At 36.6% G+C, this 21,054-nt stretch overlaps 1 protein-coding gene, 1 non-coding gene and 1 pseudogene across 3 annotated transcripts; 2 read left to right on the forward strand and 1 right to left on the reverse strand.

Moving 5' to 3' along the window:
• Positions 1-5,414: 5,414 nt before the first annotated feature.
• Positions 5,415-9,404, forward strand: LOC104893221 (uncharacterized). Of its 2 annotated transcripts, none has more exons than XM_010679322.4 (7): positions 5,415-5,661; positions 7,295-7,426; positions 7,502-7,639; positions 7,901-8,050; positions 8,356-8,472; positions 8,553-8,716; positions 8,981-9,092. In XM_010679322.4, exons 1-7 carry the CDS (start codon positions 5,566-5,568, stop codon positions 8,997-8,999), a joined length of 816 nt encoding a protein of 271 aa, XP_010677624.1. In that variant the 5' UTR covers positions 5,415-5,565; the 3' UTR covers positions 9,000-9,092. The 2 variants fall into 2 exon arrangements, with proteins under 2 accessions (XP_010677624.1, XP_010677623.1); XM_010679321.4 differs by having other exon boundaries at positions 5,418-5,661; positions 8,582-8,716; positions 8,981-9,404.
• A 2,300-nt stretch (positions 9,405-11,704) lies between these two features.
• Positions 11,705-11,808, reverse strand: LOC125498025 (small nucleolar RNA R71). Its single transcript, XR_007274796.2, has one exon. It is a non-coding gene; the product is annotated as a small nucleolar RNA R71 (small nucleolar RNA).
• A 2,172-nt stretch (positions 11,809-13,980) lies between these two features.
• On the forward strand, positions 13,981-14,986 carry LOC130591375 (uncharacterized; annotated as a pseudogene).
• Positions 14,987-21,054: the final 6,068 nt, after the last annotated feature.

The raw sequence follows: 21,054 nt of genomic DNA on the forward strand, positions 1-21,054 counted from the left end.
TTCATTATTTTTTATCTTTTATTTGGTCGAGGAGGTTGTGACTTTTGCATTGCCTTCTCTTTTTTGCCTTCTTGTGACTAAAGACCAACCTCCTTCTTAATCTTCTTTATAAGGTATGGGAACCATATATCAGAATACTCATGATGTAGTATGCATGACAAATCCACTAATTCCACCATGACTGGCTTAAGGTTTTCGAACTGTACAAGTCGTTTTAGCCTCCTTTGGTCATCGTATATATGGGAGTCATCCAAAGTGACAGAAGCATGATTTGATCCTGCCATATAATCTAGATTTAAACAACTTTCTTGTCATTGGCAAGTTACATGATCCTCTCCAAATTCAGAGTAATGCACTTTTTAGTGGGATGACATACTAAACAGTGATAATGCTAATAGTTTGGATCAGATGTTCTCCCTACCTCTTCTTGTCGTTTGGATTCGGTTAATTCTATGATTTTCTTCTCAAGTGAATCCTCCAACATTCCTGCCAAGTCGGAATCTGGGAATGGATGCTTCTTAACCTGCAGTTCTTTGAGTGTGAGTCTATATTTCTTTCCATTCTTTGTCAATGACCCTTTCCTTTGTTCACTCTTTGGCTTTGCAGAAATCTATCAATCAAGCCCCGCTTAAACCTTTAAGCCTTCAGCTCCTCAGTGGCTACAACTTCAGGAGCAAATCTTGACAGTGCTATGAATTTGTCATAATACTCAAAGATGTCATGCTACCCATCCTAAGGTTAATGAATTTATGGGCCTTTGCTTCCTCATAAACGCAGGGTAAAATTTCTCTCTCAAGGCAGTCACAAAGGCATCCCAATGAAATCATTCCACGACACTCAATCTAGTTCACTCTTGAAATAGGTTGTTCAACTTTCTTGAAGTCCTTCTTTTCCTTCTTGTGCTCTGAAAAACTTTCATCACGGTTCGCGATAAGCTCCATATCATGGGCCTGCATAGCCAAATACTGAAAAAAAAATAGGTTTTTTACATTATAGAATGTACAAGAGATCACATTTTCATACCTTGAATTCCCATTCTCATAGCCGAAAGTTTTTTGATAAGTGATCCTTGCACTCATGACTTGGAGCACGCCATCGGTTGATGTAATCAATGACACGCTCGTCCTTTCATTGTTGTGTTTTGGTTAACTCCGTTATACTTACGATGCAGCGTGTACTGTAAAACATGTTCATGAACTCCTCCATCTATTATCAACTACTGATTGATTCTAGTGAAAGGTTTGTGTACCAATCGAAGACGATCTCCTTAAAAGAATGAACAAACTGCTTAACCAACAAATTTCCCGTGGTTCCAGCCATTGTTGTAAAAATCCTGATCCAGATCTTACGTACGGTCCTACGATTATAGGATCTGGAAGGACCTTACCGATCCAGATCCTACATGGGATCTTAATTTTGTAGGATCTTTCGATCCTACCCAACCACAAGAAATCACATGGTAGGATCTTAATACGATACTACGACTCTACTAGAGTTGCAAATATGTATGGCAAGAGTTGCAAATAATAACAAATTATGTTAGATTAAAGAATAACATTAGTTAAAGTAAGAAAGCAAAATAAATAACAAATTAATTACTACACAAAATAGTTGGTATTAAAAATAAAAAGGAAAAGAAAAAGAAAAAAGAAAAAAGAAAAAACTTAAACTCAGAAATATTGCTTCAAGACTTTCAACCTATATCCATTTTTTTCTCTTCACAAACGACCCAACAATGGAATTTTAATTCAACCCATGATTATTTTACACAAACAAACTCTTCTTCTATTAAAAATCTCAATCCAAATCAAACCCACCCAAAATTCACATTTTCATCAAATCAACCCACCCAATTCACAAGAATTAAACCCTAACAATGGCTATAAATAGCCATAGTTGCTCCACCATTCACCACACACCACCACTCTATCTTCCACCCTCTTCATTATGCCGGAGATTGTTTTAAACCGCCTGAAAACTGCCACCCGAAACACCACACAAATACCTCTTTTTTTTTTTGCACAACCCTTTCTCTTACCCCTCTATTTCCGTTCAGCCACCGCAGCACCACCGCAGCACCACCGAAGCACCACCGTATATAGCTGCCACCGGTGCGACCTCCTGTGCGCCACCCCCCTGCCAGCCTCCTGTCGCAAACCCAGCCCGCACTTCTCCATCGTTCGCATACTCCTCTCTCTCGCCCATTTCTTTCTTTTCTCTCCTCTGTTTGCTCTACCCACGCGCACCACCGGACCACCACCGTCAAGCCGCCTCACTTTCTGCCTCGCCTCGCCTTCAGTCGCCGGAGCTCCGACCCTCCTCGCTGGATTCCTCTTTGTCGTGCTTCAATAGTAGAATCAGTGGGTATGTTAAAACATAACAGACATATCACTCTTCCTTTTATAGTTTATATGGGTTTCAGATATATGTTTAGTTTTATTGTGTTGGGCTTAAACCTTATATCTTATTAATTGGGCTGATTTTATAAATAAGTAAATAAAATTGGTCAAGTAAGATGGTTTAATAGTTATTTGGATCAATGTTGATAGATTCTTTAGCTAGTATCCAAATTATAATAAAACTCACTATAAAGTATAATTTAATTATTATGAACTTAACTATGACTAATAAACGATTAAATAATGATATACTATGTGATAATACTTGATATTATTTCATATTTATTATAACTATAATATATCAACTAAATAGTAATAGTAATTAAGTATAATTTACTTTTTAAATTTGTATATAACAAAGTAGCAAACACTTATGTATAGAGTTCAGATTTCAAGAATTAAAGTGTTATATTACGAGGTCCATAATTACAAATTATTAAGCCCGATTCATGAATCATGAGATTAATGGCTATAGTTTTGATTCAATGACGATGGTTAAACGGACCATATGACCAATATAGTGAAGCTTTGAATAAAAAGTTGACAAATTGTAACATGCGCTTAATGTTAAGTCATAAGATATGAAATAGTTACAATAAGATGTCCATAGTCACAACTCACAAGTCATGAATTATAATTTAAACGCTAAGTTGTTAAGTAGAAAGAATGCATATGACTATTATCAACCACCAAAGACGTTAATATATAAAACTCATACACACCTCATAAAATGGATACATGATGAAAATGGATCAGTAAACTCAAACTTTCGAATAAAATATGAATAAGTCTTTTATTAAATCCTGAATTGATTAGATTAAAAAGGAAGAGATATTACAAGACTCCCCCTATGATCAAGGTTGTTAAGCAGGATTCCAGATAACATCTACTACTAACACCCGCACTCCCCTTCCAACTGCGTTTTATGGTCTTTTATATAATGTTTATGCTATGTTTTATATGGTCTGTGGGATATGAAATGTTTGCCTATGTAAATGATTTGATGATGTTCTGAAATGACTTTACTATGATTTATGAAAATTACTCAAAAGAAAATAAATGAAAGTGAAAGATGGTGAATGGCAGTACTATGTTCTCTGGGTCGTGCACGTGTCGTTCTATTATCTGGCGGCAACGCCACCTTCTGATGGGGGACAACGTCCTCGGTGGCACCCTCATTATGACATTATATGTCACCTTCTGATGGGGGACAATGTCCTCGGTGACTTTGTCTGGCATTATATCCCACCTTCAGATGGGGGATGAATATCCTCGGTGGCTTTGCCTTTTGTTATGATTATGGCATTATATGCCACCTTCTGATGGGGGACAATGTCCTTGGTGGCTTTGCCTCGCATTATATGCCACCTTCTGATGGGGGATGCATATCCTCGGTGGCTTTGCCTTAGGTGACTACTGGCACTATATGCCACCTTATGATGGGGGATGAATATCCTCGGTGGTGTTGCCTTATGTTATGATCTATAGCATTATGCCACCTTCTGATGGGGGACTTATGTCCTCGGTGGCTATGCCTTCTGTTGTACTTGCCAAGTAACCAAAGGAAGTTTTCTGATAATGAAATGTGATAATGGAGATTTTATGAATGAAAATGACTTTTAAATTCCTGATTCGAAGTGTATGTTTATGAAATAATTTTACTATATTCTCTTCTCTCTGTTTGCAAATAAAAATGAATTGAAATGAATTTACGTTGTTAGAGTAGTATGTTAGTGAGCCTCGGCTCATGACGTACGTTTTGTTTTCTTTTTAGGTATGCATACGAAGATGGGATGACGTAGCAGTGAGGATTAATTTACTTTAATTCATGCAACTATGACGATTATGTAATCCAAGTTTATGATCACTAAATTACGTAACATTAGCTATGCTTAAGCTATCTATATATATTTCTAGAATTATTACAACTATTATAGAGGTTTAGTTATATGAAAGAATGTTGCTTTGTACTTTCCTGGGTGGAGAGTACGGCAGTTACGCACGACCAAGCTAGGAAGATCTCCCGCTGCTAATCTTTATAATTAATTAACCTTAGTAATGCTTAGATGTCGGGGCATTACATAGGGTTTTCAAATTTCAGTTATTCCACCACCTGAGTCTCATGGACATGAACTCTCTCAAGAAACAACTTTCATTTAGGCTCCGTTTGGTAGGGCGTAAAATATTTTCAGTGTAAAATGATTTTCATGGAAAACAACTTACAATGGAAAACAATTCCAAAATTAGTTTTTCGTTGTTTGGTTACATGTAAGAAAAATAAGGAAATAAAAGGAAAATGAAAGGGAAAGTAAGGAGGTAGTGAGAGGAGTGTACAAGAGAGATAAGAAAAATAGTTTTCCCTTCATTTTGAAAGGAAAATAGTTTTCCATCATTGGGAGAGTAATTTGGCCCCAAAGGAAAATGGTTTTACACTCTTTTGCCAACCAAACAATGTAAAACTAAAAATAGAGGAAAATAATTTTTCGGGAAAACGTTTTACGCGCTACCAAACAGAGCCTTAGTGAGACATTGACCCAATAATAAATTACTTAATTAAAATAGGTAAATTTTAATGACAAACTCAAATTAATTAATTTTGATGATTATTTATTAACTTATATTTGACTTTAATGGGTCAAATAATAGTGGTATAGCACTAAATAAACTTTTTATGCCTACAACCTTCATAGGAACTCAGTGCAAATGATGGCACGCCAAGGTATTTACTCTCTACATCCCAAAATATAGTTACTATTTCTATTTTGGGTGTCCCAAGATATAATTCTTGTTTTTATATTTAGTTTCATATTTTTCCATAATTTGCATAGAAAAACCGTGTCCCATCATTTATTTGATTCTTGAAATTAGTTTTTCGCTTTGCATATTCAATCCAAGTATTACCATTAACACTATTTCATTAATTATTCTCCATTCTTGCTCTAAAATCATCTTTTCCCACACAACATTTATTTAAATAAACAAAAATATTTAATATCCTTCCTAGATTCTACCTACCTTATTTCACCTGGAAAATACAATCAGAAACTATATTCTTGAGGGAGGGAGTATTTGAATAAAAACAACAAAAGAAGCAAGCTAGAGATTAGAGAAGATCGAATTGGTAATTTGATCTGATATTGAAAGCATTATTCCCAATTTGGGTGCGATGCTAGAAGAAGAAGCCGATTACACTGAGAAAAGCGCATTCTACATTCAAAATGAAATCAATACTGCAGATACTATAACCCTACCTCAAACAATCGTAAGTTCCCTATAACACTTTTCTCCTGTTTTCTGTTTTTTTTTTTTTTTTGTAAAAAAAAAAAGATATTGATCTTAATTTTGTACCCCTTTTATTTATGCTTGTGTTATTGCAAAAGCTTTATCCAAATAGGAATGCATTGTAATTCATAGATATTATTTCCCTTTTTTGGATGATTGTTTGACCCTTCATTGCATTTATATATCATACCCTAATCTTATGCAAATGAGTTGGTTTCAATTTTGTGGGGCTTGAAATTTGAAGTAGGAAAACTCTATGAATTTATGAGTACCCGAATTACTGAATGTAGTATTAGCTTCATGCAACTGAAACTGGGAATATTTGTTCTATCGATTAAGGTAATTTAATCATGAATTAGAAGTTGGTATGCATCTCTTTGTTTGCAGATTAAAGCTATATGACTTTAGGGTTCCTTAGTTGTTATTTTTACCCTACTTTCACCCCCTCGGTCGTGCAGAGAAACGTGAGTAGGAGATAGGAGATAGTATGTCCTTGATTTGCTAATTCATAACTATTACTGCATATGCTGCCGAAATGGCACAAACTGTACCACATTTGGCATCAACCAATAAGTTGCTGGAAACTACATCACCAAGATCATGTTGCACTTCTAATTACACTGTACCGCCACCAACAGTTCAAAAACCAACCACTCCCGAGTCCCGTCATTGGCCCTCAATTTTACAAAGGCGTAATGGAAGGGAGAGAGAGAAAGAGTTCGCCCACTTTTTGTCATTGTGGCAGTGCAGAATGGTGATGGATGACGACGGGGTATTAGTTTCCCTTTTCTCATTTTTCAGCCACTTTGTATTCCCTTTTTCTAATATTGGGGAACCAAACACTTCAATTGACAATTAGTTCCCATTTCTTAGTTGAATTAAACAAAAATACTCTATATTCTTTCTTGAGTTTTCTCCTTATTTCCATTTTTCTGATTCGTTTCCTTTTCTTTATTATGAACGAAACTATCCCTTACCCCTTAAAGTAATATTCGGGGCAAACGATATTCTATTTCCATTTCGTAGTTTAGCATGAGCATTATGATTATTGATGAATTTACCTCAAACAGAGTTAAACTAACGGTTTTTTGAATTAAAAGATTTAAAACTGTTAAAAGGTAGCTTTAAGTAGATGGTTTGTGGTGGTTCTTGGTTCAAACTTGAAAAATAGTGCATGCATTATAGGGATATATATATATATATATATATATATATATATATATATATATATATATTATATATATATATATATATATATATATATATAATTACCTAATGAATCAAGATAATTGTTCATCCCGGTGTAGATCGTCTTTACTTGTTCTTCTATTGTCTTGGCTAAAACTTATGATACGTTATATTCTTAATTCTGGATTTCTACTAATTTGGGATTTGGACAATGTAAGTATGGATCCTGCAAAAGTCCTATCCGAATTAGTAGCCACTTTAGCTTGAAGCGGAGTGGATTTTCAACTTGGGTTGTTTAATACCCCCCTGGCTACTGTAACCATGAAAAGATTTTCTGAAATTGGCAACAGTATCCAAGAATTCCCTGAAGTTGAGAAATATGGTAATTTGTTTTGTTTCTAATGCTATAGATGTTTTACGTTTAGCTTGATGAACCTGAACCACAACAAGAACTGCAGCAAGAAGAAGCTTATGTTGATATCACTGTATTAAGATCCATACAACTCGATTCAAAATCAGTCATCACAGAAGAGAATCTTGTCCTTCAAAAGCTTCTGGTAAGTTGTGATGATACGCTTATTTAGATATTGCATATAAAAAATGGTAAATTTTGACTTGCTTACTGGAACTAGCGGAGATGGCGATATTTTGACTACAGAGATGGAAGTTCTTATAAAAATAAGCGTGCAGTCAACTCCCATGTGCAAGAATTTGGGACACCATGCTATGTTTGTGGACAATTTCAGCATTCTGGGAAGAGATGCCCCAAGGTATTTATAGTCTTGCTATAGAACTATTGGCATTTAGCTCAATGTGTTATACTTTTGACTTATCTTTCTTTGTTAAATGGCTTGATCCCCCCCCCCCCCCCCCCGCCAGCAAAGAGCACTATTTGAAACTTCATTACTAGGCTCTTTATACTTGACGAATTGGATCTGTGATTTTGAGTAGGTCTATGGGCCCAAATAATAAGGATTTCACTGTTTCTGTTTTTGTGGAGCTTTTCTATGCTAAACTGAATTTATCTCCAGCGCCGTATTTGCTCTGCTTGCAAAAGTAGAGGCCACATTGCTAAAGATTGTCCAATGAACAACAAAGAAGGTGCCATTTGTTTGAGATGTGGTGAAACAGGGCATGAGCTCTTCTCATGCAACATCGATTACTCCACTGATGATCTAAAGGTGAATTCAACTGACTAGCCATAAGTTCTTTTGCTTCCTGTTTGTATGATCTGCTCTCCTAACTCCTTCCTTTTGGAACAACTAGTCGCATATCTTAGGTTGTTTCCAAAGTAGTTTGTAACTTATCTTAGAATGCGATTATGATTATGCTAATGGATTATGATTGGATTTTCCAATGTCCTTATTTTTTTATAAATTAATGTGACTTCCTAATGATGAGTTCAAGGACAATGTGACAACCTATTGTGGAAGGGGGCTATTCATTTTGACATGGTTCATTGCTGAAATTTCCTACCTCATGACAGAATATACATTGTTATGTTTGCAACAAACAAGGACACATTTTCTGTGGTGACTACACGGACATATGTCCAGCAACAGCTTCTTGTTATAATTGTGGGGAGTCTGGACATTCAGGTTTGGTAAGTCACATTTCACCATCCATTATATAACTTGTGTATATATCTTCTGCAAGACACTAAAACATATGGTTGACCAAAAGTTTATTGTGTTCGCTAATCTTTGGTACAGGAATGCCCAAAACCGCTTCTCGATAAGTGTGGCTCGCGGCCTCCTTCTATATGCTACAAATGTGGAGAGGGTGACCATGTCGCACGAAAATGCACCAAAGATGTTGACTTTTCAGCATGCCGTAAGCGTCGACAGGTAGGTGACATTGCCGAAATTGCAGTCTTCATTGTTTGGTCAGCTACTTGGTCACCAACCAACCCTTCAATTCTCCATTCCTCCCCCCACCCCTCCCCAGACATACATACAGAACAAGGAAAAGGCAAAGGGGATCATAATGTATTCGCCTTCCCCTTCGGAAAGAAAATAGATAAGTAGTTTAGAGGGGATATCAGGAGAATCAGATAGATAGCTTTTACATTACTTAGACCAATGCTTTTATCTTGCTTTTGATGCTTACAGGCTTCAGGGTCAGATTTAGGAGCAGAGGAAGCTGCTGCGTACGAGAACCCAAAAAGAGCTAGGAGAAGCAAGACCAATAGGCACAATAGAGTAAAGCAAAAGATGAGAAGATTACTAGAGTACATGACTACTGTATAGTAAACACTTGGGGGGGGGGGGGGGGGGGGGGGGGAATTTTCAGGTTGTCAAATCCCTGCAAACTTTGTATTGTTCCTGGCTGTTGTAACATTTGGAAGCTGCTTAATGCAGTAGGCTGTTGTAGCATCTAATCCTGCAACGACAGATGCTTGGATCAAGGAGTTGCTCTAACTTAAATTAAAGGTCTCGAGTTCGATCTGTGGGATTGCAGTATCGTTGATAGTGAAACCCTTACCTTTCTTTGCTACCTGAATATTCTGTATACAAGTTTTTCTATTTGTATTTACTCTTTATGTGATCACACCCTTAAGTTAGAAATTTATAACATTTGGTGGGAAGTTCTTGTTCAAAAGACAATTAGCCGTGGCATTTGTTGAAAAGTGGGCAATGGAGAACAAATCTTTTCGGTATTAAAATTAGTGGTGTTATAAAATAAGTTAATTAGGCCGAGCGCTTTAAAAACTAAATTTTGCTGCTAAATGAAATTGAATATATCAGTTGGTCTTATAAGAAATCGTTTACTTTTAATTTGAAAGTAGGTGCGATTCAAGCTCAATATTAAGAAGAGAACGTGCCATCTTTCTTAATATAGTGACTACTTTAATTTATTTAGTGACCTTTTTAATCTATTTAGTAACCAGTGTAATCTATTCAAATAAGATTCTTTGATTCATGTAATGACTGATTTAATCCATCTAGTGACTAGTTTGATCCATTCCGTAAAACTGTCAAACTATTTTTAAAAATTGTTTGTTGTAATTCGAGATTCAAAGGAAGAAGAAGAGAATGAACGATTAGGATGGTGCAAGATATTTAAAAATAGTATTGGGTTAGAGAGAAATGAAATGGACTTGTTAGGAGAATGTAGGCTTAGGTTGTCTAATTTTATATTAAAATTAGACTGTCTATTATAATAATTTGTGTGAATATAGATATTAATCTTGAATGTATAGAACTCTGCATTCTAACTTAGAAACATTTCAATGTTGTTTTAAGGTATCTCTATGTAATTTTTAAGGATATAAATCTTGTGGTTTAATTAATTTATAAATATATTCAAATAAATGTGTCGGTTTTAGAAACCTTAATACAAGAGTAAACCCTGAATTTGTACCAAGTACAAACCACATGAGAAATACTTTGATGGTATAGGCTGGCTTCTCATACAATGCTTGATTATATTAACGGTTTTTTCACCAAATACCCCTAACAAAAAAATTTATTCACCAAATACCCCAGCTTTTTTCAAAATTCACCAGATACCCCTAACTTTTACAAAAATTCACCAGATACCCCAAATTTTGAAAAAATGACAAATAATGCCCTTAATGACTAACCTTAATGACTAACGGCGGATCCATGATCAATTAGGAAGGGATGTTTATTAAAGTATTGATTTTTATTGATGTATGTTGATTCCTATTGAATGTTTTTATGTCTATTCAATCCAATTTGGCCAGATTTGATTGTTATAGTGTTGCAATATTAGGTTATGCGCCGAGAGGTATAAACTTGATATTAAGGCTAGTTTCAATAGGTAGAGTTGGTATTAATAAATTGCGAGAGCCTATTAATACCGTTCTATGATTGATTTAGTATTGAGAGAGCGAATCAATCTATTTAATTGCATTATTAATTGTTGATTTTTGTGTTTCATCCCGAAATATTGATCATTGGTGAACCTATGCCCTAGACCTTTTATTCTTGATAATTCTTGAAATAGTTATAGTCTAGTTTAGTATAATTACTCACAAACACTCGTTCCTATACTCTAGGTTTGACTGACAATTAGGAAAAGAACATTGTTTCTCTGTGGATTCGACCCTACTTCCTTGACTACTATTTGTTAGAGGACTTTAGGATTACTTTTGATAAGATGATACGACTTTAGCCTGTCAAAATTTGGCGCCGTTGCCGGGGAAACGATTTTGTTCCATTTTCTTTAATTGTTTTAGAGTCTAGATTATATACTCTCGTCTCAGAGAACACTTGTTCTTTGGGACAAAATCTCTTAATTGTTTGTTCTTTAGTTCTTCTATGCGCAGGAGTTTGAGTTCAGATTGCCTACAATTTGATCCTGAAATCGAAAGATCCTTTCATAGACAGAAGAACTTTTTCAGACAGTTGCGAGATAATCCAAGGGAAGATAATCCTTTGGATTCTTACTCTGATTCTACCAGCATTGTCTCTATTGCTCCACCAGAATCAGAGATGGCTCGGAGGCTTACTGACTTTTCCCAACCTCTTTGGCTGAACTTCCCAAGAGCAATCAAATGCTTGAAATCGAAGCTGTAAATTTCGAGATCAAACCTGCATTGCTAAACATGATCGAAAGAAAACAATTTGGTGGTGGACCTAATGAAGACCCTAATCTTCATTATCAGGATTTCTGCCAATATTGCTCTACCATTAAGCAGCAGGGAGTGACACAAGATCAGATTCGGGAGATTATTTTCCATTTTCACTTCGAGACAAGGCAAAGATGTGGTACAATGGGATTAATCGAGCCACTCTTGGGATCACTGATTTGAATACCTTGGCTCTAGCTTTCTATAGAAGTACTACCCTCCAGAGAAGACTGCTAGGTTGCGTAGTCAGATTACAAACTTCACCCAAGGGGCTGATGAGTCTTTACATGAAGCATGGGAAAGATTTAAAGATCTTCAGAGAGAATGTCCCCATCATGGTTACAAAAATGGTTCCTAGTTCAGGGATTCTACAATGATTTGGGGAACAACTCGAGACTTATCCTTGACTCTGCAGCAAATGGGAGATTCATGAAACTAGAATTGATGCTGCACATGATTTGATCGAGGAGATGGCTATCCACAACTCTCAATATGGTAATCCTCGAGGACTAGCTAACAAGGGTGGAAAGCATGAGATAGATTCTATATCCTATTAGCTGCACAGATGAATGCCATCAGCAATAAACTTGACAATATGCAGCTCTCCTCTCCTGCAAGTGTTGCTGCTTGGGTACTACCTCCGAGATTATGTGTGATAATTGTCGCATAGTTGGACATTGGGCACAAGAGTGTCGGAGTTCTCTCGAACAAGTTAATGCTTTTCAAGCATATCGGCCGAACAACCCATACTCCAACACATACAATCCAAGGTTGAGAAATCATCCTAACTTGTCTTACAAGAGCACTAATGTCCTAAATTGTAATAGCCCTGTTTTTAAGAACGTTTATTTAAAAGGTAACTATAATTATTAAGTTAATTATGTTCCGAAAATCTTATTTTATTTGAGTTGGAGTTGAATTATATTGTCGTGTTCGTAAAATATATATTTATTTAATTTTCTGGTGTTATTATTGATATATTTTGGTTTCTAAGTTTAAGTTGAGCGGTTATTGGCCAAAAGTAAAGCGAATGGTTGGGTGACGACCCCCACTGTCGGAGTGTAAGCTTTGTCTCCTCCGCCGCGTTCTCTTTCCCCCTGGTTAAAAGGAATGTTATCTCAAGTATGAAAGTTATATCGATAATGGATTCCCGATAAGGAATCATGTGGTAAGTTGTTCGATATTGGATTCCCGATAAGGAATCATATCAGGTAAGTAATGAATGTTTATTCAGTATATGAATATGAATATCGATATTGGTTTCCTGATAAGGAGGCATATCATGGTAAGTGATACTAATGTTGGATTCCCGATAAGGAATCGTATCTGGTTTTGTGGATTCCCGATAAGGAATCGTTATAGTGAAAGATGTTATGTTATTTATTCCTGATAAAGGTTTGTGTAGACATATAAAGGATGATTGATAGAGTATGAAAAATAAGTTTGGATTTCTGATAAGAAATCAATTAAAGGAAGTAAAGTATATTACTTATATCAAAGTTGGTGACCTCATATTCCTACTATGGAATCGTGGTAAGTTAAAAGGTTGATCAAATGAGAATATATGAAACGTATCATTGTTAGGAGTCACCTTAGCGTGTTTGCTACTATGTGATTAATGATGTATTATGAAATGTGGAACTAGAAATATAATATGTATGTTCAACAAGATTATTGCTGCTAAGCATGCTATGATGGATGTGATTGTTGAACTTATGTTGATTGAGAGTCGTTTTCAAGTAAAAGCCACCAAAGCATGTGTTACTCTTATTTACGGATTTAGTACTCAGCTTTGTTGATGTGTGTATGTTGTTTTGTCATTTCTGTGGCCTGTCACTTGGTGGGTGGCAGTATTAAATGTTTCAGGTTGAAGCCGTGAGTTATTCTTTTGCAAGCTGAAGCGGATACGAGATGGTGCAGTATTATATTTGTTATTGAAGTGAGGACGCTCCACTTGTAATAGTTAATCGTTTATTTTCTATAATTATTTCTTCATTTAAGAAGTCGTTAGTTTCCTGATTCTCTGTTGGTTGTTGCTCCGCGAAAGCGTTGAGGTTGTTGAGCTTTGGGATTTGAAATATTTTATTATTGAAATTGTAACAGGTTCATTTATTTCTCGCTTTAGCGTTGTCCTATTTTCAAAGGAAACTCTGCGGATTTTCTGTAGAAATTTATGGGAATAGAGTCTGAGAATCAGAGGTAGTTGCAATAGTTAATAATTTGAATAGAATTGGGAATGAGTTCCACACTCTCCGATGTAGTTCGGTGAGTGTGATGGTAATAGTTCGGGTTATCTCGACCAGAGTCTCTTTCGCTGTGCTTAATCCTCTGTAAGCTGGTCGGGGAAATTCGGGCTGTTACATAAATCCTCCTGCACCACAACCACAAGCACAACAATTGAACCAGAGTTACTACCAACAACCTTCCCAACACCCTCATGGTTTCTCTAGACCACCTTTCAATCCATCTCAACAAGCACCTCCTGCCGATCCAATGATGGTTGAGATGAGAAACATGATGCTACAAATGCAAAAGGATCGACAAGATGACAAGGCACAAATTGAGTCCATTCTTGCTCACAATAAGATGTTGGAGAATCAGTTGGCACAATTGACTACTTCGAACTCTACTCAACAACAAGGTGCTCTTCCAGCACAACCTGTTCAACCTACAAATTCGGCAAATGCCATCACTCTCCGAAGTGGTTCTCACTACAATGGACCACCCATGCCTATTGATGATACTCTGAGTGTGGAAAATGATACGGAACAGGTCCCGGCTGAAGCTAAAAATGACAAGGAGAACTCTAAGCACGCCACTGAACATGAAGAGACCAATGAAGCCAAAAAGCTATTGAGATTCCTCCTATCAAACTTCCTTTCCCCAATTGTCACCTCAAGAGTAAGCTAGACAAACAATTTGGTAAGTTTTTGGAAGTCGTCAAGAATCTCCAGGTAACAGTTCCTTTTACGGAATTAATTACTCAAGTGCCTGCTTATGCAAAATTTATGAAAGATATCTTGACTAGGAAAAGGGCTTTTAACGAGGTGGAGACAGTTGCTTTTACTGAAGAATGTAGTGCCATTTTACAAAATAAATCTCCACCAAAATTAAAGACCCTGGTAGTTTCTCTATACCTTGTCACACTGGTAGTTTGTTCATTGATAAAGCTTTATGTGATTTGGGGGCTAGTGTGAGTGTTATGCCATTGTCTGTTTCCTCCAAATTGAATATGGGAAGTTTGAAAGTTACCAATATTACTCTACAAATGGCTGACCGTTCTGTTAAATACCCCCTAGGTATTTTAGAGGATGTACCTGTTAGAGTAGGTAAATTTTTTATTCCCGTGGACTTTGTTGTACTTGATATGGAGGAAGATAGGCAAATTCCAATCATTTTGGGTAGGCCATTCCTTCATACTGCTGGTGCCGTCATTGATGTGAAAAATGGTAAGCTTACACTATCTGTTGGAGATGATGGGGTCACTTTTAATCTGAGCACTGCTTTGAAAAGTCCTATGCTAGAGAAAAAGTGCTATAGTATTGATGTGGTTGATGTAATTTGCCATGATAACATGCCCCAAGCTCTCTATGGAGATCCCGTGGAGGCGGTACTTTGTCTTGATTCTTCCACAGGTGATGGCAGTATATGGAGCAATGAAGTAGATGCTATTGAGAAGATGCTAGCAAGTGAAGAAACTGACCTTGATGGATGCCACCAGGTAAAGAGGTTCGATCGATCTGTGTGTAACGTTGAGGTAAAGAAACCCGGCCTTAAAACTCTCCCCTCTCACTTGAAGTATGTCTTTTTAGATGAGCAAGAGTTAGATCCTGTAATTGTCAGTGCTGCACTCGGTGATAACCAACTTTCCAAACTTCTAGTTGTTCTGAAAAATCACAAGAAGGCTATAGGGTACAGTATTGATGATTTGAAGGGTATTAGCCCCGATTTTTGTATGCACAGGATACACCTTGAGGATGACCATAAGCCGTGCATTCAACCACAAAGGAGATTGAACCCCAAACATGCAGGAATTGGTCAAGAAAGAGGTGATGAAACTACTCGATGCAGGTATTATCTACCCTATTGCTGACTCTAAGTGGGTAAGTCCTGTCGAAGTAGTACCGAAAAAAGGTGGCATGACTGTTGTGAAAAATGAAAAGAATAAGTTAATCCCTACTAGAACTGTGACTGGATGGCGTATGTGTATAGACTATAGGAGACTCAACATGGCCACTAAAAAGGACCACTTCCCTCTACCTTTTATTGACCAAATGCTTGAACGGTTGGCTTGTCATAAATATTTTTGCTATTTGGATGGGTATTCAGGTTTCTTCCAAATTCCCATTTATCCTGATGATCAAGAAAAGACCACATTCATATGCCCTTATGGCACTTTTGCATATCGTAGAATGCCCTTTGGTTTGTGTAATTCCCCTGCCACCTTTCAACGCTGCATGATGAGTATCTTTTCTGAGTTCATCGAGTCTATCATGGAAGTCTTTATGGACGATTTTAGTGTGTATGGTTCCACGTTCGATACATGCTTAGTTAACCTCACTAAAGTCCTGAAAAGATGTGAAGAGTGTCATTTGGTCTTAAACTGGGAAAAGTGTCATTTCATGGTGACTGAATGAGTTGTCTTAGGCCATATTGTTTCTGATAGAGGCATCCAAGTTGATCGAGCTAAGGTCCAAGTGATTGAGCAATTACCCCCACCAGCTAATGTTAAAGGGGTACGAAGCTTCCTTGGTCATGCGGGATTTTATCGCCGTTTTATCAAGGATTTTTCGAAAATTGCTAAACCACTGACCCAACTCCTTCTTAAGGATGCTCCATTTGTTTTTACTGATGAGTGTCTTGAGTCTTTTGACAGGATCAAGCAAGCTTTAATAACCGCACCTATTATCCGCTCTCCCGATTGGGAACTCCCTTTCGAGATAATGTGTGACGCCAGTGATTATGCAGTTGGAGCCGTACTTGGTCAACGCAAGGATAAGGTCTTGCATGCAATCTACTACGCTAGCAAGACATTGGACGAAGCTCCCGTTGCGTGAGCTCCCCTCTTTCCCTTTCCTTACTTTTTACACAGTGAGACACTGTGCTGTGTTTAGCTTGGGGGAGAGATATTCTATCCTTTATTGCTTTCTAGTGTAGATTTTATTGCTTTGTAGTTATTACACGCTTTTGCCTGTTCATTAGGAATAGGATTTTACGTGTAACCAAAAAAATGTACTGCTTTCTTAGTTGCATCATAGTTGCATTTTAGATAGCTCATTTCATTATAGTTTTCATCTATGGGACTATTGTTGGCACACCTTCGAGAATTTTGTGGATATCTCTACTACAGCTCTTCAGCTTTGTTGTACATTGGTTCCATGATTCTTCATAGCATAATTGTGATACGATTGATTGGCCGTGGTAAGACTGTTTGATCTCTCTGGCTGGCTTTAACTTTACTGTGCAGACAAAATTGACCCATGTGAGCTTCTGTGCCTAATAAACTGACGAATCTGTGTCAGTTATGTTCTTTCATGAGTGATTAGTTCCTCAGATGATGTATTGATCTTGATTTTGACCTGGTACATCCTTGATACTTTATTGTGTACACTATTTGATATGATTGAGGTGTTCATTTCATGATTTTAGCTCCAGAGTTCTATTTGTTTACATATTTCCCGTCTCTAGCCCCGCTGAGCTTTCTTGACCCTTGCTTGCTACTTTCACCCATATTACAACCCTTAACCTCATTTGATTATTGTCCCAAGCCTAGCTTGGGGGAGCAAGTGTTAGTTTTGGTCATATTGTATTACATGGATGTAGTTAATGCATGATTTTGTTGAAGGAAAGTGTTATTAATGAGCTTTATCATCGAATTCGAATGTGGTGCAAAGAGATTTTGGCAAAATGAAAAAGAGTGAAGAAAAAGAAATGAAAGAACAAAGAAAGTGAACATATTTTGAAAGAAAAGTGAAAAGGTTATATATGGGTTACTATGCATGAAAGATATTGATGGTGATATTTGGTAATGAGGTGTTATATGAAGTTGTGATGAATGCCTTGTTAGGCCGTTTTACATTGATATTTGCTCCCCTTCTTGGCTTTTCCACCACATTTCCCAAAATATGATCCATACCCTTAACCCTAGCCTCATTACAACCCTTGAAAGTCCTCTTGATCTTTGTGTGTTACATTCTTCGTGTTGAAAGTGAGTCAAAAGGTCAAAGTTAAAGAGTACTGCTTCTTCTGAGTTGATATATATAGGTTGAGATCGTTGCGTGTCATTGATTTTCGCCCTAAACACAAGAGGGTATTATTCACATACCTATAGTGAGGTCTGTCAAGTGTTGTTAAGTCCAGCTTGGGGGAAAGGGTTTGTGGTAAGATTGTTGAGTTGATTGGTCACATGACGTGCTATGCGGCTTTGTTTCATTGATACTCGATGCTTGGTTCATGTAGTACTGATATCTCTCGTGTTTTGGATTGTGTGTTTGACCCTGTTTTAGTCCCGTATTGTAGGTTATCATTTTCTTCCCGTGTCTATTGTTTGATTGCTTGAGGACAAGCAACAGTTTAGCTTGGGGGAGTTTGATGAGTCATATTAATATAGGCATTTCATGATGCATTTAGGTTGCATTTTAGGATCATATAGTTGCATTCTTAGTCCATAATTGCATATTAGTTACTTAAGTTGAGAAGATATCACTCTTGTGTGTGTTTTCGGTATTTTTGATAGTTTTCAGGTATTGAGAACACAATTGGAGTATTATTGGACAAGCTTAAGCAGGAGAAGCATCTAGGAAGGAGCTAAGGCAAATGAGGAGTCCAAAGGGCATTTTCGAGTTGGATTGCAACCCAAACATAGCGGAAACATATTAAAAGAAGTATGGAAATTGAGTCATGTGCACTCTTTTGATCATAACTTATTATCCAGAGATCGGAATTCAGTGATTCCAGTGGGGTTTGGAAACTAGACTTGAAGAGCTTTCCAACGGTATATTACACGCCCCGATAGGACTTCTAGTTTGCGAGATATGGTCTTTGCAAGTTGACGCTGTTTTGCAGGCCGAAAACCCGCGGCCGCGGGTTATTCCGGGTTTCCTAGTCGAATAAGGCTTTATCTTTTGACGAATTAGACTCTATTTTTCTAGTTGTTTTAGGAAATAGAAAGGTATAAAGACTCAAGGGAATATTATTATTTCCGACCTTATTTTCTATTTTGTTTTTTTCATCATTAATTCATAAAAGATTAGAACTCTTTTTCTCTCAATTATTGAAGAACCCTAGTTTTGCTTTTTCCCCAATTACATTGAATTTTCAATAGAAGCTTGGATTTTTGCAAGATTGGTTCTACAATTGGTATTATTTCTCTTCTCTTTTTATTCCTATTCAATCCTTTATTATTAATTCATGTTTGCTTATTTAATTAGGAGTATGTTTTCCCCAATTATGATTGAGTAGTCTATTTCTAGGGTTTAAGGGGATCCATGATCAATTAGGAAGGGATGTTTATTAAAGTATTGATTTTTTATTGATGTATGTTGATTCCTATTGAATGTTTTTATGTCTATTCAATCCAATTTGGCCAGATTTGATTGTTATAGTGTTGCAATATTAGGTTATGCGCCGAGAGGTATAAACTTGATATTAAGGCTAGTTTCAATAGGTAGAGTTGGTATTAATAAATTGCGAGAGCCTGTTAATACCGTTCTATGGTTGATTTAGACTTGAGAGAGCGAATCAATCTATTTAATTGCATTATTAATTGTTGATTTTTGTGTTTCATCCTGAAATATTGATCATTGGTGAACCTATGCCCTAGACCTTTTATTCTTGATAATTCTTGATATAGTTATAGTCTAGTTTAGTATAATTACTCACAAACACTCGTTCCTATACTCTAGGTTTGACTGACAATTAGGAAAAGAACATTGTTTCTCTATGGATTCGACCCTACTTCCCTGACTACTATTTGTTAGAGGACTTTAGGATTACTTTTGATAAGGTGATACGACTTTAGCCTGTCATTAGGTTGACTTAGGGCTAATTTAATTGACTAATGGCAAACTTGTAAATATAAGCTAACGGAGTACTAACGTCCGTTAATACTAAGGGTATCTGGTGAATTTTTTTAAAAGTTAGGGGTATCTGGTGAATTTTGAAAAAAGTTGGGGTATTTGGTGAATAAATTTTTTTGTCAGGGGTATTTGGTGAAAAAACCGTTATATTAATCTTCATTTCAATACAAGTGCAACATTTTGTTTTAGTAAATGTTATAAACTTATAATAAGTGCAATGTAACTTAAAATGAAAAGTTTTTTTTTTTCTTTTTATTGATAAATATGACATTACTTAAATCCTCAACAACTTAAGATCTCATAACCCCAAAATTCCACCGCAAAACCACCACACTCTCTCTCCAAAAAAACTCCTCACTTTCGACGGAATCCTCTCTTCTGATCCCACCTCACTCTCTCTACCGATCATCGAATGTGGCTACCTCCTCAACATCGACCTTCAATGCGACATCTGGTCCCACTTTTTTTGTGCTCTCCTATTTCCTCCACCTCACTCTTGCTCTCTTTGAACTCATCTTCGAAAATTTCAAGTTTAGGTCTCTTTATGTATTTGATTCTCCTTGTTTAGTTCATCTTTATGAAGCTAGTTGAAACCATAACGGCGTGGTTTCGAGGACTCAATGGATGATGGTTGTTAGTGAAAATGGTGGTTGGGCTGGGGAAGGGTAGGGTGTTGGTTTCAAGGGTGGGCAAGGGTGGGAGATTGGGAAATAATATAAGTTTTTCTGTGGTGGTGGCAGTGGCGGTGGTCGGCGGTCGGTGGTGGTGCTATTGTGGTGGATGGTAGGTGGAAGGTGTTGGGATTATAAAATTGAAGTGTGGTCCTCAATTTTCTCTATCTAGATGCCTTGATCGGTGAGTCTCTATGCTGCACTTGTTAGAAACAGAGGATAAATTTTCTGAATCACTATTACCTCATTGACTCATTGTGAAAAGAGATACATGTACTCGCAAGGCTGCGAAGTAGAGATCTTGACGAACTATATTCTTGTCAACCAACCCCTATGGCCTATGGGTATTAATGAGCAGATGAGCTGGTTGGTTTAAGAATTATTTGAGTTCGATTTGAAATTTTCATTAACAAAGCATAGCTAAATTCAAATCGAAAAGCTTGTGAATAGGCTTGAAAAATTATTTAGTAATTTTATTTTACATATTACATAACTCAACTAAAAATTAATGGTAAAAGTGTTGATAATACTGGTAAGAACTTCCAAAAAATAGAAAAAATCCTATTATGAAAATTTTCAAACATATTTTCCAAATGGGTTTTAAGATAAGTTGAACTAGATTATCTGAGATTCAAAAAGCTTGAGACTCGGCTCGAGTTCTAGTGCAGTGACAATTTCGAAATTTTCAGATCTAGTGTACTATGAATAATTAAATAAATTTGGCCTCAAAATATTACGACCCAAACTATTGTTCAGTATTTATCGTCATAAATCTCAAAATACCAAAATATACTTGGCTAACGAGGTATCGTATCGTTGGCATGTGTGACTCTTTTCAG

This window comes from Beta vulgaris, chromosome 5 (genome assembly GCF_026745355.1).
Source record: "Beta vulgaris subsp. vulgaris cultivar EL10 chromosome 5, EL10.2, whole genome shotgun sequence".
Lineage (NCBI taxonomy): Eukaryota > Viridiplantae > Streptophyta > Magnoliopsida > Caryophyllales > Amaranthaceae > Beta > Beta vulgaris.